This window comes from Eschscholzia californica, unplaced genomic scaffold, assembly GCF_041429995.1.
Source record: "Eschscholzia californica isolate CP2 unplaced genomic scaffold, dmEscCali1.0.p SCAF_6, whole genome shotgun sequence".
NCBI lineage: Eukaryota > Viridiplantae > Streptophyta > Magnoliopsida > Ranunculales > Papaveraceae > Eschscholzia > Eschscholzia californica.
In genome coordinates, this window is record NW_028238483.1 from 34,900,131 (window position 1) to 34,924,370 (window position 24,240).

At 37.1% G+C, this 24,240-nt stretch overlaps 1 protein-coding gene, 1 long non-coding RNA gene and 1 pseudogene across 9 annotated transcripts; 2 read left to right on the top strand and 1 right to left on the bottom strand.

Moving 5' to 3' along the window:
• Positions 1-174: 174 nt before the first annotated feature.
• LOC147534030 (uncharacterized) lies at positions 175-1,983 on the top strand. Its single transcript, XR_015227473.1, has 2 exons — positions 175-514; positions 1,606-1,983. It is a non-coding gene; the product is annotated as an uncharacterized LOC147534030 (long non-coding RNA).
• On the bottom strand, positions 805-16,742 carry REV3 (recovery protein 3). 7 transcript variants are annotated; one of them, XR_015227472.1, is made up of 24 exons: positions 16,139-16,742; positions 15,969-16,051; positions 15,131-15,188; positions 14,868-14,917; positions 14,647-14,759; positions 14,429-14,471; positions 14,268-14,336; positions 13,788-13,943; positions 13,511-13,691; positions 13,332-13,423; positions 12,800-13,237; positions 10,749-11,657; positions 10,038-10,593; positions 8,940-9,143; positions 8,480-8,856; positions 7,846-7,991; positions 6,374-6,968; positions 5,716-5,862; positions 4,542-4,817; positions 4,254-4,361; positions 3,249-3,454; positions 2,754-3,096; positions 1,650-2,252; positions 805-1,287 (listed from the first exon to the last, which is right to left on the bottom strand). XR_015227472.1 is itself a non-coding variant. In XM_086647033.1 (24 exons), exons 1-24 carry the CDS (start codon positions 16,248-16,250, stop codon positions 1,114-1,116), a joined length of 6,000 nt encoding a protein of 1,999 aa, XP_086503159.1. In that variant the 5' UTR covers positions 16,251-16,742; the 3' UTR covers positions 805-1,113. The 7 variants fall into 7 exon arrangements, 5 of the variants coding, with proteins under 5 accessions (XP_086503159.1, XP_086503158.1, XP_086503162.1 ...); XR_015227471.1 differs by having other exon boundaries at positions 8,940-9,179; XM_086647033.1 differs by having other exon boundaries at positions 2,754-3,057.
• Positions 16,743-19,889: 3,147 nt separating this feature from the next.
• On the top strand, positions 19,890-20,458 carry LOC147534032 (glutaredoxin-C13 pseudogene; annotated as a pseudogene). The gene has a single exon (XR_015227475.1). The product of XR_015227475.1 is annotated as a glutaredoxin-C13 pseudogene (transcript).
• The last annotated feature ends 3,782 nt before the right edge of the window (positions 20,459-24,240 follow it).

Here is a 24,240-nt window from a genome sequence, read left to right on the forward strand (position 1 = left end):
CTTAGTTGTTGTAATCCCCCTTGTCCTTCAAGGAAGGTGGTTAGCTTTTTGAAGCAAAGAGGTCCTCCAGTAATGGACATTTACTAAGGGGGGCAATAATGGAGGAACAATCCACAGAGAAGTGGAGCTTCATTCGAGGCCATGAGGAATTTGGTCTTCTTAGCAGGTTTAATGGGGTTGAAGTCTAAAGATGAGAGAAAATCAATCACAAGTCCAAAAACAAGTGAAGCTATAGAAATTTTGCATATCGTTCAGGCTTTCGTTTCTCGCCTGATAACAGTCCCAAGGGAAATGATCGCACTGGTAAGAGGCGACCTCCAGGGCGCAGAGATGGGAAATAGGACGGTGGGCAACGATCCGACCAACCTTACCTTAAGAAAAAAAAAACAGCACTCAAGTATCTTGCTACAGTTGAGGCCCAGAACGCGGCAGCACCGCAGCTTGAAAGCGAAGATTGGGAGGCTGAGGAGGAGCAATTGAAGCCTGTGCGCGAGGATCTTGACCATCAAAAGTGGTATGTTTTCGTGTGGCTAACCTTTTTCAATTTATTAGTTTCTCTACCTCCTTAATGATTTTCTTTTTTGCCATAAAATTTGAAATAACAACCCAAACAATCAACCAGACTAAACATGAATATCGAACAACATGAACTGAAATTTCTATTTTGATATAAACCATCTGATGATTGAAATAAAAACTCAATCTCTCTCATATCAAAGGCCGATGCAGGTAATGACTTGGAACACCATATTTGGGGTGTCTTCAACTGCATCAACTCAGACCAAATAGAACACAAATACGGTATTTCTAAGTGAAAAGAAAAAAATACTAGATACAGATTTATTGTTCTCACGGAAACCATCTTAAGAATGACATTTACATTTCTTACAGGTACAAACACCAGCCAACCTTATCTACCTTCCAGACAGAAAGAACTATACCCATTTCATAAGCAATTATTAGAGACTATGATGACATATGTTGTCGGATCTGTTCACCTAGAAAATCTGTCTCTGGACCTTAACAGATTACATCCTCATGTATATGTGTGTGTGTGTACATAGTAATATATATATAATATATTAGAGTGATAACTTACAGAGATGGTTTGTTTTAGAACCACTCAACATTGCAAGTAGGGTAGAATCCAGCTTCTGTAGCAACAGCAGAAAGAGAGCAAAGTTCTTTCTGGACTTTTCGTCTCTCGTAGAATATCGGACATGCAAGCGATGTACACTTAATGCCACTTTCCACAATCCAGTCCCCACCTCCACAATGCCAGCATATCTGTAAAACAACATAAAGTTTATTTCAGATACATAAATATCCCTGACAACACTTATAATTTGCTAGGAAGAGTTTTCATACGAAAAACCAATTTTAGACCCAGATGTAGTATCGTTAATATATAGTTTATCAAACTTAAACTTGTATCTAAAACAAAGTAACAGAAACGCCGAAGTGACTTATAGACGAGAACAGATTTGGTAAATTTCCCCTATAAAGCAGACTGGTTGGACCTGTAAAAATCGTCTCCACTATGCAATGATATACCAAGTTATTAACCACATTATTAAATTACTCAGTACTGAACCACTACTACAGCCAGGAAACGAATAAAAAGTTTGAGGATTAGAAGCAAAACTTACAGCAACAAGGTGTTGGATATCTCTCTCTAGCTTTGATGTTCTACCTATAACAGCAGCAGCTGCAGCAGGTCCGTTGCTGGAGCACTTTTCACATATACGGGTTGATGCTTGGACTAATTCTCCACAAAGGACACAATGTTTAGAGAGATAGTAATAATCTATTCTGTTTCTTTGTGCATTTTGTACATGGTTCTGCCGTTTCGAAACAGTTGGCCTAACTGGACGAGGCATTTCCAAGAACCACAGGTTCAGATCCGCTCCCACTAGTCCGAAAACTCGCTGTAGTGCAGGAATTATTTGTTTGGTTATATAATACAAATCGTTCAATCTGAAAGGGGAATCAATCCGCAAAAGCTCCAATGGTTCTACAACCATATCAACCAGGCGGGCCCCAGGTTCCCCATGAATAACAACATAAGGTATTCGTTCACCATAGTGTGGTTCTGCTCTTGGGTCAACTCTCATTGCCTTGGTGGCGACAATTGCTGCTGGTGGTAGTGACCTATATGTACCTAATCTGACCTCCTTTGCGAACACAAAATCTTGTACAGACACCCTGCCAGCTAAAATCCGTGTCCACTGACGCTGCAAATATACTTTGACCTAGAATCACAAATTAAAAATACAAAATACAAGTTAGCTAACAAAACTTAAAACTTGTGTTGTTTAAGAAAGCCATATTAAACTCGAGTAGTATAAGAAAATTGTTGCCTAGAGTTTTGGCCCTTGTGGATTCCTTTACTTTAGTTGGAGTCGCTAAGTTACTATCTTATCGTGCTCTAGGTTAGGTCAGCTATACTTTTCCCATTAGAACTACAACTACAAATTGTTCATCCTACTTCCTCTTCTTGTTCTTGGTTTGACATCACTAAGAGGCTGTGATATATATATATATATATATATATATATATATATATATATATATATATATATATTGGTATATAAAGACAAGGTTAAAGTTCAAACAAGTTATCCTGAGTCTCGGCTATCCATTGCAGAGAAATCATCCGATTTCTCCATTTGAAGGAGTAGCTAATTTGTTATTAAACATTCATAATGTAGTTTCAAACAAATCTCCCGAAGAGCTGATGAATTGACAATTACCTTAGCAATATCCTGCTGTTCAAAGAATAGCTTTAGTGATCTCTCTAACATCTTTGATACTGCTCCACATCCATCTCTACGCACAGTCTCAATACCTTTCGCATCGAAAGAAGGCTCAGCTTGGTCAGGGCTCTCGTAGCTGTAACCAACATATCGCTTTTTTGTTAGGAGGAAACACGGATGATAAACTTTCTCCATTTTCAATGCAACAGGAGTTGGATTCATGGATGTAATCACAGATGCGATCTCTTGACCAATTCTGAGAGCTTCCTTTACTGATCGCCCTTTAAGGAGGACAAACATGCTGCACAAAATAAATTACTTCTGCCCTGAGATCCTCAATCTTCATAACAAGGAACAAAATGAAAAATATTAACAAAATTCAGGTATGAAACTGGACACCGAAAAGAATGCAATAGATCATTTGACTATTCAGAGAAAACTAATAAGTATCGCCGAAATCCCCTAGAAGTGTCCTTTTGGATGGACCATTACCTATCAGTGTCACCATATATAACTCTGGCTTTCCATTTATCATGTGCATTTACAAATGCGATAGCTGTCTCCAAAGTTCTACGACCACATTGCACAATACTATCAGCAAGTTCTGCACAAGGCATCCGACCACTAAAACCAGCAGCTGTATAGCCGTAAGTTACGTTTGCAATCAGCTTTAGAGCAAGCTGTCTTGCATTAAATATCTGGCCATGAAAGAAAGAAAAGAATCTTCAGCCATATATTTACATTTGTGTATATGTATATTATATATATCCTGCTTTAATACATAGATACATTTATATATTATATACATAAAGCCATACAACATTGACATCACTTTTACATCAAATATCCAACATGGGCAAGGAGTGTCAAACATGGTGACTAAGAAAAACCAAGACAAGGATATTCATGTTGACATTTTTTTGTCTTATCATCGCATCCTTCACTTTTAGTTCTATTTTCCTGGGTCATGATTATGTCATACAAATACATTAACTAGCGATATTTCTAGTATAACTATATGCAAGTACACATAATATGGGGAAGTGCGCTCCGAGGTACCTTGTCTTGACAGAGAAAGAAACAGTGGAACAGAGTGTTCCACATATTTCAAAGCTCAAGTCATCATAGGATTCTAACCAAAGCTATTTCGCCTTAACCAATCAAAGCTGTGTAGCACACTGGTATTACATGATATCTGAAAACTCAATATTCCCGAAAATTCTGACTTATGAGATCACTACTTATTACTGCCTTTTGAGATCACCAACGAACAATAAAAGTGTGGGAAGTAATGAGTAATGACCCAATTGGTGCAAACCAATGCTGTTTGGAGTAGAAGAAAATGAGGGAAAAGGAAGACCCTGTAAGGCTTAATCACTCGAAGTGATTAAAACTTAATGGTGTCTCAAGTGCAGTAAGTGGACGCGGAGACATCATAAACAATACATTCATCATGGAAAACGTGTAGGACGATGCTGTAAATTAAGTATCACGCACCCGAGAAAGAACTTGTTGTGAAGGAGTCAACTTCTTCATTGCTTGTTTCACCATGATTCTAGTTGACAGTATTTCCTCCAGTAACCGGGGGAGCACACCTTTCCTAACCTATAAAACACCAAGAGAAACATATGCTCAAATTAAAGAACATTAAATCCACTAAATATGATGTGGACCAAGTGCCCCAACAATATTATTACTACCTAGTCTACAAAATTCAACTGGCAACCAATTTGTTTAAGAGAGTTAGTTCAGGAAAATAGGGAATCAGAAGACTGAGACAAATACCTCTGAAGGCACATACATTGCACCATTTGGAGTGAGCAATATTTGGTTTTTCAAAGCCATCAAGATCTGAGGATCTGGTAAATACTTGCTGACACCAAGTATATTTTCCTTTGACGGTATGACTTTACCAAGGCATGTACAAAAGCAAAGATTGTATGCAATTATCATGGATGGATAAAGAGACTGGAAATCCAAAACGACGACTGGATCCGAATAAAAACCAGATTCAGGTTCCATTACGAGCGGTAGGCACTCCATTGCAGGTTGTGAAGCCACCTAATAACAATAAGAGTTTGACTTAATACACAGCAACTCTCAAGGATCTTTAATTGATTAGATTTCCCTAACAGATGTACTATATACTATATAACACAGATGCTGAAAGATGTATAGGTATCTGATACATGTGATAGGTGGCTGATCTAAGCTCGAAACATCGGAAACGTGGACTAGTTGGCCAACTGGGGACTAATACCAGGCGGGATGTCGGACCAGTCGGATTTAATTGAATTATCCAATATATTAAAAGGCTCGTATATATAATGATCTATAATTCCATAGATATACAATTATTTATAAGTTCAACCCATCTACAATATATAAACTAATTTCCAATTACGAACATCTTTCATGCATTGATAAACTAAAAATTCCCGTATATATGTCACTTTGGGCATTAAAGAGCTAAAATCAGTAAATCAACTCATATTACATCCATTAATAGACTAAACATTCCCATATAAGAAAAGAGTGTGTGAACTACAGACGGTGGTTCAATGAATGCCAGGAGGACTGCGTTGCTGACATACAAGAAAAAAGTGCATGTCTCGCTTCAAGTAAACCTAACATTGAGGTGTCTTGGCCAAAAATGAGTAGAACCTTTTCCAAGTCAGCTGAAAACTTTGAAATTACTACATCTACTTTCAAAGAGTGGATATTTTACTATGTGTCCTAGCTGAACCACTATCAAAACCAATCTAAAACCTTGATATCAAGCTAAATGAAATCAAAGTACAACTGCAGGAAGAAGTCACAGAAGATTTGATGATCTCAAACAAATAATATCAAATTATTAGAGCAGGACGGCCATTAACCACGACGCTACCTGAAAGAATGACAATAAAGGTAGCAGTAATTGTAATGTAACATGTGTTCATAAGGGAGTGTCAATAACCTGCTGCTTCCCAGGCGAGATGGCTAGGTAGTTTTGAGTATGTGCCAACCTTAGCAGCATAGATTCAACACGATACTGTGAACCTCTAGAAAGAACAGAGAAAAAGTCAATGCCAAAAACACGAGCAAGCTCCGATGTTCGATTTATCTGCATAAGCCCAAAACAAAAATAATTGGGTCTGAGTAACATCTTCCTAGAGTTACAATTAAAACAGCCTTTCAAAATAATCAATACTTAGTTAATGCTTAATATTAAGTCGCACTTTAGAATATTAGATTATCTATCACTATCAGTTTCTAGATTATAATTTTACCCTTGGGCGGTTTCCTCTTCAAAAATTTCCTAGTAATTGATCGAGCCTAAAGCTTATCAAATTACTCGTGCCCTAGTGTTTTCCTAGAAGTTCAGTTCTACTCCTAGCATGCAGTGCTACAAATAAATAACAATAACTTATATGAAAAATAAATGTTTTCCCTGTGTTTTCTTGGAAGAAAATGAACTCGTAGATCCAATATTTTGTTTGACATCTTTAAATTCGAGATTTTATTATCCTTCTAGAATAGAGCATTAAATTGTTAGTAGACATAAGCTTCTCAGCACATCCATAAAGTAATATAGAAGAACAGCACACAGACTGCAAATAGACCAGATAATATACCAAATCATGTTTATCGATTATCTCAAGGTTCAGCTTTGCTCTCTGTAAGACATACTCAATGCAACGAAATCTTGCTCGACCAGAACCACTTGAAAACCATTGTGCCAAGATTCTTGAAGGAATAAAAGGAATTTTTCGCCTCAGTACTGCTTCTGCTACAGATTCAACAGTATACGTGTTAAGCTTAATCTCCCCCCGCATCAGACGCCAAATATTAAGGACAATTCTTCCACCAACATGAACTCCACTGGCATGAGTGCGGCCCCATTCATCATCAATTATTGCATCCTCAAGAATGATTTGGTCAGCCATTAATGTTTCAGGTAGCAGATTACATAATTCATCTTTTTGAGTTGTTGCTGAATTCCCAGCTAAAGATTTAGTATCAGATGTAGGTGTCCGAGATATGTTATTTAGTAACCCTATACCAAGATGTGCTGCCCTTTCAGCTAAATAACCAAGGGAGGCACCCTGAATCTCCCAACCCATCAAAACATCTGGATCATATGATCTAATTATCTTCATAAAATGGTTGAACAAATGTCTCTCCTCAGAGACACTTACCACCTTACAACCAGTAATCCCGTCAAGATTCCTGCACAAGCAGACAAACATGGAAACAGGCGAAAGATTAAGTATAAGCAATAAAAGCACCACAAAAATTCTAGTTCATATCCATTTCTCTCTGCGGTTCAAAAAACATTTTAGGAATTTTTCTTCCATCTAGCACTCAAGGAATGAAATTTCGGGTTCGATAGAAATTTCGGTCAATTACGAAACGTTTCGGTCAGTGTGGAAATCTTATAAATCTACAGAAATGATAAAATATGATGCAATTATGTATAACAAGATTATTAAACCATAATGAAGCATAAAAATGATGTTTAACATTATCCATTAGTTTGAGGGAGTATTAACAATTACACAGTTACTTGCGGGGGTAAATTGAATAACTTTTTTGCTATAACACCCAAAAGATAACATTCTTACTGATAATAGTTAATAGTTAACAAACTATGTTAGCTTGAGAATGTATCGTCAATTACACAGTTATATCAGAGGTATTACTAAGATAAAATCAATTTAGGCAGTTAAGTCAAGACGTAAATCATTCAAATAAATTTAAAAATCATTAAAAACATAACATAAAAATCAAGAGAGATCTAAGAGAAATGAAGATGAAAAAGACGAAGGAAGGGATATGTTTCTAGTATTAGTTTCTCCAGTTTCTTTTTGCTAGATTTCTATTATGTCGGTTGAAATTTCCATCATGTCGGTGGAAATTTTGATAATTCCAACAATTTCGGTGGAAACTATGCAGGAAATAGTTGTAAGTGTTATTTCGTGCACCTAATCTCATTTTAGGAAACATTTCGCGAATTTCGGGAAGTTTCGTTCCTTGCTAGCACTACCATTAAAATTAATAAAGGGAACCACCAGAACCCAGCATAAAGTTCAAAGAGCCCTCTGACCTCTGACATGATTCCCCAACGTTAGCCCGCAATAACACAAAAGCTTCGAGAGAAATGTCACTATCATCCTGAATTGCAAGAGCTATAACATTGACAGCATCAAATCGAGGATCAGGACGAAGATCTCCTCTTGATTCTGCGTGGACCTGTTACTCAGAGTAGAAGTTGAGTTAATGACTTAATGTACATAAAACTTATATTCTACTTTCTTCCCTTTTCAGGTGTGTTTGTGTGTGCGGGCAGGGACGGAGGTGTCATAATAATTGACATTGTCCATCGTATTAGATGAGATACTGCTATGAGTAATACACTGACAGTTGCATAAGTGTAAATCATGTACTGAATAGTCACCTTCTAATCCTATCAAATGATGGAGCCAAGTTCAGGATGATGGAACAAAACCACAATGCTTCATGTGGCAATTCATGTTTGCTAGGGCCTAGGGTGCATCTTGTTAATACTAGTAGTTATTTAAAATAGATGCACAAACGGGAGAAAGTGTACACAATTACAGAAAGCGAAATATATCTGCTAGACATGTACATATACATCAACACAGTATTTTCTATGTGCATGTAAAATCATATGCTAGAAAAGCATATATATGTAAGGTAGATAGAAGATAAATCTGCACCTCCATACTCAGTAATGTTAGCTGTTGGCCGCTACCAACACTAGCAGGGTCCCGGAATCCAGTTTGACTAAGAGGAGTAAGCTTAGTTTTTTTATCTGGGCCTGAAATTTGAGAGACATCTTGCCAAGTTTCCATGTGCCCCTTTTCTTTTAAACCATTTTCTTCGCTGTCTGGTTCATTTGGAGAGCAAAGAATAGCTCCATCCTCGCAGTTTACATGGCCCTCTCTCCTTGATGAAACCTCACAAAATTTTGAGGGCTCAGGTAATATCTTCTCCCTACTCAAATTATAATTCCCCTCCTCTAGAAACCCTAAACTATCATTATGTTTAGAAGACAATTCCGGGATTTTGTGGTGGTCGTCTCTTCTCAAAGTACCTGCATTGCATTAGAGAATCAGATAGCAGAAGTTTAATATTAAAAATGACATGACTTACTAATAAGCCATCACACTTCAATACCTGAAGCATCTTCTGTACTATTTGGTGGCGCTACATCACAAATCCATTTTTTAACACAATCCAGAGATGGTGGTGACAATACAGGTGTTAGTAAGTATAAGAAAGAGCCGTCATTCTGGTAGTGAGTGGGGACGCCTAAAACAGTTTCTTGTTGAAAGTTATGAAGAGACTCGCTGCGGACTTGTTTCTCCTCCTTGCAATTGTCTACGAAAAATGGAAGAATTTCATCTGGTTCTTTAGCTTTAACAAAAGAACAATAAAATTTATTAGTCAGGAGCTAAACCAATAATATACAAAATAACAGGACATAAGTGAATCTCTTGATAGAGATCTCCACCAAAGCCTTGGCAAGTTGACCCTCACTTAAATGCTATAAGCTCCCATTACTCCATGTACTTTTAATGCAATAGTGAAGACTTAAAAGGACATACTTGTTCAGTAATGTCTCCTCCGATTGATGTAAGAAACAGTACAAAATGTAGTAATGCGAAGTTCTTCACTAGCTCTATCATGTAAAGAAATGTTCGTACAGTTATCATTTAACCATATAACGCATTCATAGATATCAGTATAACACTTTCATGTAAATAAACATTTAAATCAGTATAACATTTACACCTTTCATAGCCTAAATTTAGGAAACCTAAAATTTGACAAGATGCTGACAGACATAGGCTTCGCTAGTGCTGTTACTCTTGCAAACACAAACAGCCCAGCTATCATATGAACAATTCTGTAATCAGCTCAACTGAGTTTGAACTTTGACTTACACAAAACTGTGACAACTTGAAGTTTCAAATATAGCTGCAAATAGTCATCTTTTTTGCTCAACTTATGTTGCTTACTACGAATTGACTCGAATGATTGCACACAAGAATAAGAGACTAGAGCATAATTTAGGCGATCAATAATCGCAAAGATTCGCCAACTATAGCTAAGTCTTAACTATCAAACATATTATCAAGCATAATATATACCATTAAAAGTGGCCTTCGCTTGCTTGATAGTCAAAATTAAACTAGATCATGACTTCGGCTACCAAATACCAATCAAAATAAGGTTGGCGATACAATAAATTTAAAAATCTCGTTGACATACATTCAGGTATATACGGTTTGCAACCCAATTTGCTTGGCTGAACATCCATGTCTACAGCAGTAGGAGGGTTCTTCCTTAAGGTCATTTCAATACAGTCTCCTTCACCGGTAAACGGGATGCACAATGAACTACCAAGCCTCGACAAACAAGTAGGACTGTCTTGCTCTATGCTGACATAATTCTCAATCTCTGGTAGATTCACATATGATGCATCATTTGTATTCTCGTTAATATCAGAACGAACTCCATGTAGCTGATCCGAGGTAGAGCAGCCCTCCTCGCCAGTTTTATCCAAAGAAGCACCCTTCTTAATAAATGTTTTATCATTGGCTTCAAATTTTAGTGTACGGCCACGAACAGAACAAGCTGTACAGACATTACTCCACTCTTCACACTTATGACACGGGTAAATGCCAGGAAATGCTGCAGGGTCTTGCATCTCAGATTTAGAAGATTCAATCTCTTCCTTTCTTTGAGTAAGTAAAAATGAAAGATCTGTCGTCATTAAGCTTTCAGATTTCACAGAAGCTCCGACATGCATAGCACTTGGTCTAGCCTGAAAGCCAACGTTGCCATATTATTTATAACTGTCCTGAAATGGGCTACCAATGGAGGAAGTACAAGATTTCTTGTGCTGTTGTGCATACACGTATCTAATATATTTGTAAGTATAATAATTCAAGTTAGAACTCCATGACCCCCAAAACATACCTCAGGCGAACATATTACGGGAAACGAGCTCTTCTCATGAGCTGCTCCTGGTTGGTCAGTAACCAATGTCACAGCTGTTTCATTGAGTGGCATTGGTTCCCCTTCGTGCATTATATGAAATTTGAGCTGCTTCGGACTGAAGGACCTCTCCCCTTTGTGATCCTTCTGCATAGGAATCTTTTTTACTATAGAAGTCCCACATTGTTGAATGCGAGACAATCGCTTTCTCCTCATGGAATCCCTAATTGAACTCCCAGTAATTTTGGTTCCATCTTTTAAACGACTAACAGGTGTACCATCATCAGACATTGGGACATCACAAAGTTTATCAACTTTATTTTCAGATGACGAACTGGCCAATGTTGCACTTTTTGTTGAACAAAATAAATCAGTTGGGCTGGATAACTCTTCATCATCCCCTTTTTTCTCAATGGTTAGAGGTAAAGAACCCCATAACTTTTTCGCCCTTTTGCGCTCATTACTGAAGCCTACACCTATCTCTTGTGCTAGCTGGTTTGGAGTTCCTTCTAGTTCGTTTTTCGTCTTTTCTTCAAATTTGTTACCAATAGAATCAACAGCGTCATCATCACATGAACCATCAACTTGTGGAATTACATACTCTGATGATGTTTCGGGTGAAGGATTATGACTAGTAGAGGGTTTAGCTCGTTTCTTTAAATCCTCGTAATAAGTGGTATGCTCAACTGAATCTAGAATGTCTTGGCATTCTTTTTGGGATTCACTATCATAATCCAGATTAGCTTTTTCTAAGACCTCATTAAATTTTTTTGTGGGTAAATGTGGACTAAGAATCGGTTCATGAACAAGTTCATCATCAGTGTTTAAATCATCTTCAGCTTGGGACGAGGCAAGCCACCGCAAAATTCCCAGGGTCTCCCTATCTATCGTCTGACAAAACAAAGAGGTACATATATGTCATCATAAAGAACAGTTAGGGAGAAATGAATGAACTCTACGATACAGAACAGAAGTACACTATCAATCAACGTTTTAAAATACTTTTTTACGTCTCAAGGCGGTTTGCTCTCACAAGGAGAGGTGGTGCCTCGAGGCGCGCCTCGATGCGTAAAATACTAAAAAAGAATTGCTAAAGAAAATGACATGAATTATGTAAGAACATAGCATAACAAGTTTTTCTACTTAGTATAAAGTCTGAAGTGGTTTCAAACAACTCAAAAATAACATTGAAAAGAAAAACCAAAAATTCTGAACAGGTTATTGGATTCAAAAACACAAACTTCGATAATGGCCTAAAATACATACGCCTCAACCATTTTTTTCAAACATTGCTACCATAAATCCTGAAATGCGAAAATCTTACAAATGCCTGCGGGGATATTAGAGGATTATAACTTGCAACGAAACAGCTAAATTTTAGATAGCTAACATCGAGAATCGAGAGATGTATTAAATTTGAGTGATAGAGATACATGGTCCGAGATAAGGAGTCTATGCACGTTGACTAGATGTTCAAGAGAGAAATGTTCCACCGCAAAAAACAGCGACACTCAAAAGAATGAAAAAGAAATCATATCACGTATCTCTTCGAGGGAAAATACTTGCTTAGAGAATTCTATATTTCCAACCTCGGATGTACAGATCATGGATTTCGAATAGAAATTCAATCGTAATATTTTGACAATTTGACGCCTGTAACAACCGCAATACTACTAACATTACAACCCGGAATAACAAAAGCTGACACTTCAGATCTAGGACAAGAAATTTGTAAAGATGGGGTAGGGTATAGTTGATGAAGAATGAATGACATGGAGAAAGTGTTTGATTGATAAAGATACACTTAGATTTCCATAACTTGCAAACAAGCAGTTAAAGCAGGACTGAATCCGAGTGAATTGTAAACTTGTTCAACAAGAACTCGAATTGACACAAAAAGAAACCTGAGTCAAAGCAGATGAGCTTCTAAAATTAGGAGAAAAAGGGAATACAGGAATGTTTTTATAATAAACATGATCAGCAAGATGGATTTATCAGAAGGGAGGTAGGAGCTCTAAAGCCGGAGAGGTTACCTTTAGGTCTGAGGTCTCAGTCATTCGAGAAGTCAGTGCTCTCTCATCATCTAGTACCATTTCTGGGTTTCCTAATTCAGAGCGCACCACATCACCTACATCCTGTATCGGTGGTGATCCTCCTGAAAACACACACATGTCCGTCTTTCCTTCTTCAGGGCTCTTCATAAAATCTGCACCAGGATATGTGGATCTCACATATTCTCCAGTGTCAACCAAGTTACCCAAATCAGTCAAAGACCTTATAGACTGCATAAAATTTTCAGCCTCTTGTGACAGAGTATCTTGAGAATATGATGCTTTTTCAGTTTCCCCGCACAAACCCAAGAGTGCATTCTCCAGTTCTCCACAGGAAAAAGTTTGCAGAACATCTTTCGGAAGTGGTTTAGTGTCAAGAGATTTCGGCGCCTCAATTAATCCTGTTCTTTCAGACTCTTCCTGCATCACTACATGTTATCATAAAGAGCTGGAGAACAAATAGAACCCCACATATATCACAAAGAGACACAAAGTAAGGGGTAAATCTACCAACCTTCCAAATTGGTATGAGTGATTGGACCATTTTAACCTCTTGTCCAGTCTGTGAAAGAGAAGAGTACAATTTTAATTGCTGATTTAATATCTCTGCACAAAGGATATAGACCATGTCAGCACCTCAAGTGGAAGGAAAGCAGGAAGGCCCCTGCGGTACAAAGTTAAAGTCACACCTACCATCCACAATTGCATCTCCCTCAAGCTGACAAGTACTTTGGCGTTTGACAAGGTGAAGTTGCTGATTAACTGAGTCATCATGTTCTGTAGGAAATGGCCACGCCCAACCCACAGGAATAGTGGAAGAATCCCAGATCCGTTCACCTAGAGATCCTAGACATGCATCGGGACTTGGTTCTGCCTAAAAGAAAAGTTTCCACAGCATCCTTTCAGAACAATTATTAAAACATCAAATAAACGTCTCTTCCATAAACATAAATTTTGTCAGAAAACTGACCTGAGAGTTTGTAGACATAGCACTCCTCGTCCCTCTGGCATTATTACACTGGCCACTGTAATGATCTACCTTTGTGATGAAAGAATCAGGTAAAGGGTGTCGAAACTTCACCTTTGAGGTATGCAGATGACCCATTCCATACAAGTTATAGTCTACCTAAATTTTCCAGTAAGAAAACGACATGCATCTAAGTCATAACAAAAATATCAGAAAATGAAATGGAAATATCTATAACTTAGTAACAATATGACACATTTGATCCATTTTCACAACAAATATTGTAAGCCTAATGAAGCAAAGAATGACATCAAGATAAAAAAAAAAGTGAGACGTTTACGTAACTTGCTCGCAGTTTTGAGGGTAAAACCAGTTCGAACAGAAAATTTGCTGTGAATGGTTTTTGGGGGAAATATTCCTTACGGGATAAATCGGATATCAGCACTTAAATAAGTAATATATTACACATCAAGAGCAACTAACCAAAAACTGGAGTAGATAAGGAATATGGGATTCATGGGGCTGAAATACTTTGTCCATAATTGTACCACCCTGCAAAAGAAGCAGGTTGGATTTCATTTACGAATACAGGAAGTAGGCAACCTGAACATGAGAAACAAACTTGAAAAGTTTTAGCTGCACACCAAAAGGAGATTAGCAACACGTGAAACTTCATGGGGATAATATCTGTAAACTGTGTCAAGGAAGTCCGCGATATAAAAAAAATAAGAAAGACAAGAAGACCAAATTAACCTATCAAAAAGAGAATTAAATATAGAATGAAGTATATGATCCCGAGTTAATACCCACAAAACCAATTAGCTTTCTATGTAACAGCTAAATAGAATAACCGTCAGGATACAAGTATATCTTTACAAATAACTCCTCCGGTGAATGGTAACCATAGAATTTCCTTGCCCTAACTAGGTTGCAGCCATGCACATGTTGTCTTTTTGATCCGGAACTGCCTTTAAGCTGTAGAGTCCAAAGAAACAATGTCAATATTGTATACATTCCACAGTTAGAATACCAAATAAAAAAAAACAGAACTTCGTCTATTGGGGCTGAGCTGCTGAAAGGTACCTTTAAAGCCTTCTCAATTGCACTAGATATCAGGCCTACATACTTATCACCTATACTTTGAAAGTAAAGGTAAAACAATTACGAATCATGTGAAAATAAAGTGATAACTACATTAAAAATGAAATATGAATTAATAATTGGTTCATCCACCCAGAATAGGTACCAGAAACTAAAATAAATTGCAAAACAACCCAATGAAATCTATTTTGTTCCACATAGATGTTAAAAACAATAGTATAGTCATATGACCGCAATTTGATTACCTTCATCGGGTGTTTGGAGCGAAATATCAGAACATGGTACATATAGGTAAGGTAAAGCCTACAAAAGATAGTGACAAAGTTTAAACCTTCTATACACTTGTATGTGTCTAATATCTTTTTAACTTGTAGGTTGTACCAACACAGGTAAAAATAACAAAAACAAAACCATGCAGAGATAATCAATTTGATGTCTTACAAGATCCAACATTGTTATTTGTGATTCACCCACCGCCTATATCCTAGAATGCCCTTTCAATCACTAGAAGAATTACCTCCTCGTACATATGATTTTACGGTTCTACTCTTCCGAGTCCCAACCACTTTTCCAAAGAAGGGTCGATAATACAAAGAACCTTGACTTATAACCACTTGATGGTGACTATTTAACATATTTAGACTTTAAAGGGATCAACATGGAACCTAGGGATGAACTGTGATGTTTCACGCACGGAGTGTGAATACTGGTAAGCTGCTAATGCTGACATTCAGACAGCAGATTGATTTATCTTTTGATATCAAACCCAAGTGTCTCTATCTTTATCATCATCTATATAAGTGATCCTAAGCAATTTTGACCCACAAAACCCGATCATTCATCAAATGCTCTCTTATTCATCATTTTTCACTACAATATGTAGTTCAGATCATTTAGGGTTTCATCTTTTGATACCCAAAATAGAAACCTCTCTATGGGCAAGCTTGCTGGTACAAATACTTAATACTACCCTTTCTCTCAAAAATGAAGTCCTTCTAAATTCACAAATAGGAAAGAATACAAATCTAACACTCCATAAAATTAACAAAATTGAATAGAAAAAAAATATTGTATAAAACGTACTCGATGAACATGCAAGCAAGTCTTTTGGCCGGCAGGAGTTGAACCATAAATCCTTATGATCGGGACTTCGTTCACTTTGCCACCTGCAAAATTTTTAGTTATATCAGATATTCAACAAAAAAGAACCCTAATATGAACTCTTGCAACTCCATTAATCAAATCAATTTCACCTTGAAAACTGCTATAACAGATATCAACGTCTGTAATGGGAGGCGCCATGTAATAATCGATCGAAACGATTCGAACACTGAAGATGTCCGAATTCGATAGTGATTTTGACATTTTAGGTTTGGGGCGATTTTGTTTGAAGGATAGAGAGGAAGAGAGTAAGAATGTGGAGATAGAGAAAAAGGGTTTTGGACGAAAATGAATTTGATTTTGGCGCCGTTTTTAGGGCTTTTATGTCTACCGAAAAGAAGTCTGGGAAAGGGAAGTAAGGGTGAGCAAAACCGGAACAATTGGCAGAACCAAACCCAACAGTTTTTGGGCGGAGCCAATCACTGTTTGACTCGGTTTGGCCGAAAAACCGACCAACACAAATCAGTTTGGTTTGGTTTCGGCTTGGTTTCTAGAGACCGCTCTACGCGAACTAATTGAACCCTTAAGGTTTTATCACCGCAGTAATATGCAAACAATATGATAACTACAAAGACAAGTAATAGTGTGCATGAGAGCAGAGAAGATAAACTATGTACATATATATATATTGATGGTTGAAGCTACTGATTACAACACGCATATGAAAATGAAGTGAGAGTGTTATCTTCCACCCAAAGTTTATCAACTCCTATATATATAATGTTTGTGTTTCACACACTCTCCCATGGAAACCTCACCTCTTCTACAAATGAGACATACCCTTTTTATGAAGATCCATATGATCTTTTGTTGTTGAAATGCTTCACAAATACTTTGTCTTCCAAAGATGGAACAAACTGGTAAGCTTACTTCTGAATTTTGAATTTGCTACCATTGTTTACTCTTTTTTTTATCCTAAGATGTGTTGTGTTAAACATAAATGGATTGATTTTTTTTCTGAAGAAGTGGCTTTTAAAACTACACAACGATGTCTTTGTCGTAGTTGTGGGTTCTCATAGCAACCCACACTTATATGCGTCAAAGAGAGATAGTGTGTGTGATACTTGGAAACAGAGTATCAACATGTCATGAAAGGGAAGGAAGACTAGTTTGACTCACATTGTCAAATATTCGAATCCACAGTAGGAATTGGTTCTACTTACAACATTTACAGAGACGTGGTACAAATATGTTTCTCATGCTTTTCAAAGAGACGACCATCACTCTAGAAGATGTCCATCGTATATGTGGTTTTCCTATTTAAGGACTTTTGTGGTTGTGATTGAGAAAGAAGAGGTAGATGTTGGTCGCAAACTCTTGAGAGAAAGAGTATAATATTATCACTAAAGAAATAGGTAAGTTAGAATCTGTTCATATTAAGTGGTTTCCAACCTAACTTTTGGTACAGGACCACGCACCATACTCGTCTCACTGGTACGATTGATTTTCAACTGTTTTCTGTCTGGGAGATGCTACAGTGACTTAAAGGGTGATATCATGACGTAGAATTCACTAAAAGACAAGATTTTTTCAAAGTTTAACTACGGTGGGAACCGCTTTTTGTTTCTAAATGAGGAAATTTGGGCACCCTTTTGGTCACCCTCTAAGTCAGTTTATCATTTCCCTTTGGGCACCTTTGGGGACCGACCGCTTTTGCTTTTTATTCTGTTAATAATTTCGTTCGACCACAAGACTATTATTGTTGGAATCGGAGCCTATTTTGGCTCGAGCCGACTCGTCAAACTCAACAACGGAACGCGCCATTGCGTTCGTCTTGTCGAGCTCTTCAATTTAGAGCCAAGAATCACTCGAATCCGATTCCGGATGAATGAGAAATTCAAGTTTAAAGTTTGAACGAAGATCGGTTAAATAAGGACTAAATCGCCAAAAAGGACAAGTTAAGATGAGGGGCATTTGCGCGAAGAGGACGCGCTCAAATCTGGACGACCAGCGTTCATCGCGCGGATTTGCGCGAGATCTGACGTCTGGCGTTCACTCCGCATTCGGGCACGCTCCGGGCTAGCATCTAACGGTCGGTTAGTGCATCTGTGGGACAGCTTCGGTTTTGATCTAATGGATCAAGTTCTGGCCGAGTTTTTGAGCCAGATCTGATGGCCAAAAATTCACCCGAAATTCCCAGTTATATAACCAACTCTTCTCAAAGAGTTGTGTCCCTAAAAACCAAGAGTTTTGTCCCCAAAACACTAGAGATGTGTCCCCAAAACTCTAGAGATGTGTCCCAAACCAATGTGACCACTCAATTCCTATAAATACCACCCAAACTCACTTCATTTTTCATCAATTCAATTCACTCTCTTCTTCTCTTCTCTTATAAGCAATTAGAAATTCTGGTTTGTCTAGAATATCTAATTAGCAAGTATTTCTAAGAGTTCTGGTTAGACTAGAACATTTAGAAATAGAAAGAAAAGAAGATTTAAGTGACATTTGAATTTCCGAAGCATCCAAAATATCATCCGCATTCAGTCCAAGAGCTCGTACTACTTACAAAGGTTCGTCCGCTTTCAGAATATAGAAGTACCATCTTAAAATTCTGAAAGGTTAGTCGTTGTATCCCGAAGGCATTCACCCTAACGTTTGGTACTGTTACGGGGGTGTAAAAATGTCTTAAGGAAAGAGAATCTATTCTCGCCTCGACTACATTAACTGAAAGAAGGAATATTGATAAATCATTATTCTTTAATTATTTATCTCTCTATAAGTTAGAGAAAGGAAACTCTGTCTAAATTAAGCCAAGACAAAGAGAAATCGACTTATCGATTAATAACAAGAGAAACAACAATTATTGCATCCATTTTTCTCCTCACTTAAACTATACTACATTTACATGCTCTTAGGCAACTGATCTATCTTTTCTGAGACATTGGAATAAAGTGTGGAACAAAAATATCTCCAAGCTTTATTTAAATGGACAGAGAGACTCAATTCTGTGATTGATAAATTTCATTTGCTGGGTCCCAGAGAACTCTCAACCTCATCTTGTTTCTATATCAATGTGGTCAACAAAAGTATAGAATTTTTTCATCTTTCCAACTTTTATGTATTCTATTTACACCATTAATTGAAAGTCTTCCACAGACTTGCCACCTTCGGATCTTCCTCGACTTTCACATAAACTACAAAGGAAACAATTTAGTTGGACAACTACACATAAAGTTGTATTGGCCCCCCACATAAATAATTCCAACAATAAACATCTACGGGTCGGGGGAGAGTATATGGTTCACGTGGAAATCCCCTGCTATATGGCACAACCCAATTTGGAGGAGTTTTCATTTTTTTGAGCATAAACCCATCTAGTAAAAGCAAAGTTACAAAGTTTGAGTCCTAACCGGACGGACACGGGTACATACTTCTACAACCCAAAATAAAGATAAAGAGATATGAATAAAAAAAAGCCCGAGAGGAAGGAGAAAGATCTACTGCATGTGTAAACTTAGCTAGACATCATATTTTTTAAACAATTCACATGGCTTAAATATAGAACGAAAAACTCTGCAGCGGTATCAAATCCTGTCTAAAACAATAGACAGATACACGTGTTACCATCCTACTAAAAGGCGCTTAGATCTTTACAATAATAAACTTTAAACGGACCCACAAAATGGTCAATACTTCATGTATTCTTGATCAGAAATACTCCTATATGCCAGTTAGTTTTATTCTGTCATTGTAGGAGTTCATGCAGCTAGCTGCCATTCCAATATTCTTGCTAAATAACAGGGAAGATACTCCTTGCTCAATTCTCTCTATAAATAAGTCCTCAAAACTCTTAAACTTCATCAATTCGAGTTAATCTTTCTCTCATATTATCTCAATACTACATTGTCTTAGTTTCTCTCCCTGTTTGGATTCTTCTTTATACTAGTAAACCTCAAGAAGTTCTTTCGTTTTTGGGATCGGAAAATGGAAGCAATTACAAGGATTATTTCAGAGAAAGGAGTAGTGATTTTCAGTAAGAGTTCATGTTGTATGTGTTATACTGTCAAAATTTTATTTCATGAACTACAAGTTAACCCTAAGGTTCATGAGATTGATCATGACCCACAAGGAAGAGACATCGAAAAGGCCCTTATAAGACTTGGGTGTAACCCTTCGGTACCAGCTGTTTTTATTAATGGTAACTTAATAGGATCGACGAACGAAATCATGTCTCTTCACCTTGGTGGTTCTTTGGTTCCTTTGCTTAAACCTTATCGAGCTCTAAAATAAGGTTTTTTCGTAGGTCGATATCAGTATCGTATCGAGAACTGAAGTAAATTTATCGCTTTGACATCGTATTAAAAGTTAAAATATGTGTAAGTTTGCTCTAGTGTTTACTAGTATTTAGTGGGCAAAAAGCCTTTGAATGTATGTAATTACTAGATATAAATATGGTTGGCTTGTTTTTGTGATGGCTTCTTTTACTAACAAAATTCTTGTTAGTTTGTTTATCTCATTCACAAACTACCTTTGAAAGACAAAGTGAGCTTTCACCTCGAGGTCACCAATTCCATTTCTTTCGCACGTAGGCTTAGTTCTGGTACCATGTTAAGTTTGTGTCATCAAATTCGAAATTGGCAATACTAGAGATGACCTAAATATCTTATTCTCGGTTACTAGATCACGATTTTGGCACGTGAGGCTATCTTAAACTTTCATTGGTCCAGTTATACTTTGCTACCATGTCGATTGGTCCATTTATACTTGGTTACCATTTCAATGGGTCCATCACTAATAAAAGAGATAAGTGTGTTTAGCCCCTCAGATGTTTCCAATTCATGGTTTGCCCCCGATACTTTACCAGCTCCAATTATGGCCTCTTTTTGAGATTCTCAGTTATGAAAATATCAAGTATGATATCTCTTCCAATGATATCCTTTTTCTCTCTTTTTCTTTCTCTCACCTTAATCTTCGTCTACTTTTTCTTTAAGCTCCATCTTCCTCCTCAAAATTCTTCCTACGTACCTACTTTCTCCCACAGAAACAAAGTAAAGAACATTGAGACTACGAGAAAAGTCGTCGAGGACAAATAAAATTGTAGGTTATTTTCATATGATAATCTATGGAGAAAGTCTAAAGTGCAAGGGTTTCAATCTCTGGAACTATTGGGTTTGTAGATAAATTACCCAATTTCTTCTGAAACCATTGTAGATTCAAACCGCACATGTTTTAACAGAGAAAGTACAGGGAGATGGAGAATTTTGGACGAAAGATGGAGATATAGGAAGAAGATGAAGAGTGGAGAGAGAAAAATGAGAAGGACTAGTGGTACAATTGGAAGAGGCAGAGTTATAGTTTTCTAAGAGAAATCTTCGAAAAAAAGCCAAAATTGAAGTTGCTCAGATCTCGAGGACCAAAAGGGTGAATCCGTCACATCTAGGGCTAAATGGGAATAAGCCCAAAATATCATTGCGACCCATTCCCAAACCCAAAATAACACACTTCTAATAACAACAAAGCACAGGGGAACTCCCATGCACACTCCCTGGTATACTCCGCTTAATAGGACAAGGGGTATTTTAGTGTGAAAAGACTTTGAAAAGGCTAATATATCCGTTGTCTAATTAGTCACCTAAGTAATAGAACGTACCAGAGAGTGCACAGGGAGGTACCTTTATCATTTATGTTAATTGTTAAACATCCGTGTCAGATAGTCTGAACTTTTTGTCTCAGATCTGGTCTAGAGATGACATGGCAAACTCGTTAGAATTTCCCTTGTAGTACACCTGATTTTTCTTTTCCGCAAGGGAGTCCCTCACCCAATAAGAATCCTCAACTTTTTCACATTCTTATGGAACAAAATTCTATTTTTATCTTCATCAAAAGCATAAACATAGATAAGAAAAGCAAAACTTTACCTATCAAATTGGTGTAGGTTGTTGTTTGTTAAAGAAAACAATCTCAACCATTGGATTTATCTCTATTTTTCTCTTGAGCCCATTCACTATTTCAAAAGAAGAAGAGCTATATTCTCACTTCCATTAACTGTGAGTGTATGGCAAATTCCAATTTAGGCAGACATGTTTAAGTTTGGAGATCTTGACATGTCTATCTGAAATACCAGAGATAGCTCAGCCAATCCAGATGTGTGGGCTACTAGGCTGGTGGCTAATGTACTCTTGGTTCCTGGCTTGATGAGATGTGACTTTTGGTTTATGAGCTATCTGCTGAAAATGATATGAAAATTTGAGATACCATTATAATATTATTTTTCACCTTCTTTATCTTTTTGAGCAAACAGAAAGAGTTTTCATGTTAGTGCATTTTATTTTTGCTCAACCTAGCTTGATAATATAAACTGCGATCTTTCAAACATTTATCGACAAAAAGTTGAGGCGCAAGTGTCGTTGCTTTTCTATGTGAACGATGATCAAGGCCCTCTCGCTCCTTTACTTTCCATGGAGAAAACTTGACCTCAAGGTGTCGTTGCATTCAAGACATCCTCGGAGGCCTTTTTGTAAAGATATCAACAAGTTGATGAGCACAAGAAACACATAGTCTTGTTGGGGCTCTAACCTAGAGAAAGGTAATTTCGGCTCGAAACAAAACTACTTCAAAAGGAACCCTATGTAATCTATATAACAAAACGCAATATTTTGTGCTGACTGGGACAAACCAAAGACAAATCTCAACCACCTACCTCAAAAACACAAAATTTGTTCACCTTATCTTTAAAATAACTTAGGTGAGTGCAAAGAAACCCCGTTATAAATCTTGCCGATCATTTCAGTTTTAGTCTAATCGTGGCCATTAGATTGTATGAACCAGTTAATCTTGTTTTTTTTTTAATGTTTTTTTCAAATATCTTGGTGATTAATCGGTCGCTATGATGGGCAGGGACGGAACTAGGAGTAGTAGTCAAGGGGGGCCGAACCAAAAAAAAAAAGTGAAAAATCTAAGTCTACTAGTGCTCGAACCCAGGTCTCTCACGTCCAAAACTCAAACCTCTACCATCTCACCCACGCTACATATATGTTATGCATATGACTCGAACTTTATTTATGCGATAAATCAAAAAGCAATCAGCATTTCTAAAACAATTTACGGCAAGTCAAGGGGGGCCATGGCCCCCTTTGGCCTGCATGTAGATCCGTCCCTGATGATGGGTATCTTTTTTATTCGTTCTTGTGTGCATTATACTCGAATTCTTTCTAGATTACTATTGCAGCTGTAAATTGTTCTATTGAATAGATAATCACAAGAGAATATTAAATCATTTCCCATTTACGTAAGATCTGGTTTCTGTGAATGGGTATTATTTTCAGCTTTTCTCAGGGAGCTGAACAATTTAGAGACAGTATATGTTTCTTGAGTTAGAACATAAATTACAAAACACATTCCTGGTTCTATACTAAACAAAAATTGTTTGTGGTATTCTTGATGTTTCGGATATCCTATTTCATGTTCGTTATCTTTATCCATTGTTCGTTGTGTACTTAGTCTTTCATATCTGATGTCATTATTACCTTGCATTTTTCTGCAATATGTTAGAACCGATGGAAGGTTGGCCCAAAACACCAGTTTTCTCTAACCGTTAAAATGATAATATTAGCCGATTCCAGCAAGTTGCTCATCAAGATTATTTTTCTGTCCTCTGGAACTTCACTTGTTGGATAATTTTTTTATAGTTCTTTTTCAGGCAAGATCTTGTATATCACAAAGATACAAATTTATGGAGTGAAAACTAACTAGGGCGTTGGAGCAGCCTTGAAATTTTAAATCAAATAATCCTTATATATGATTATTATGCGGTCGTCTCACATTTATTTTGTGTTCCATATAGTGAGTATTTCGTACGCTATTGGCTTAGGAATAAATTAGATATGGTTTAGAAAGTATATGATCATGTTAATTCGTTATCTGTCACATTTCAGCCTCTCGCAAGTTCATTATGGTATTCCTATCATCCAAATACAAGCAGAGAAATGACGGTGGTACTGAAATGGGAAAGGATGGCTTGTGAGGTATGTCGTAAACAAGACTGAAGCAACAATGGTGTGCGTTTTCTTGCTGTAACAATATTGGAGTACGTAATGTTTGTCTTTGAAATAACACATTTTCAGAGTTGTGGTGGAGATTGACTCTTAGTTAGAACATGAAACCATATAAGTATGCTAGCATTGAAAACATATCGATGTATTCTACATTTTATGCATTACACATGATAAACATGTAACAATTTTTTTGTTTTGTT

Excerpts from the sequence above, each read along its gene's own strand:
- REV3 (XM_086647032.1), bottom strand. The coding sequence starts at position 16,250 with ATGTCAAAATCACTATCGAATTCGGACATCTTCAGTGTTCGAATCGTT. Across the intron at positions 9,180-10,037 it reads CAAACCGTATATACCTGAAT|CTAAAGAACCAGATGAAATT; the intron begins GTATGTCAACGA and ends CTTTTGTTAAAG. Across the intron at positions 4,818-5,715 it reads TCTCGCCTGGGAAGCAGCAG|GTGGCTTCACAACCTGCAAT; the intron begins GTTATTGACACT and ends TATTGTTATTAG.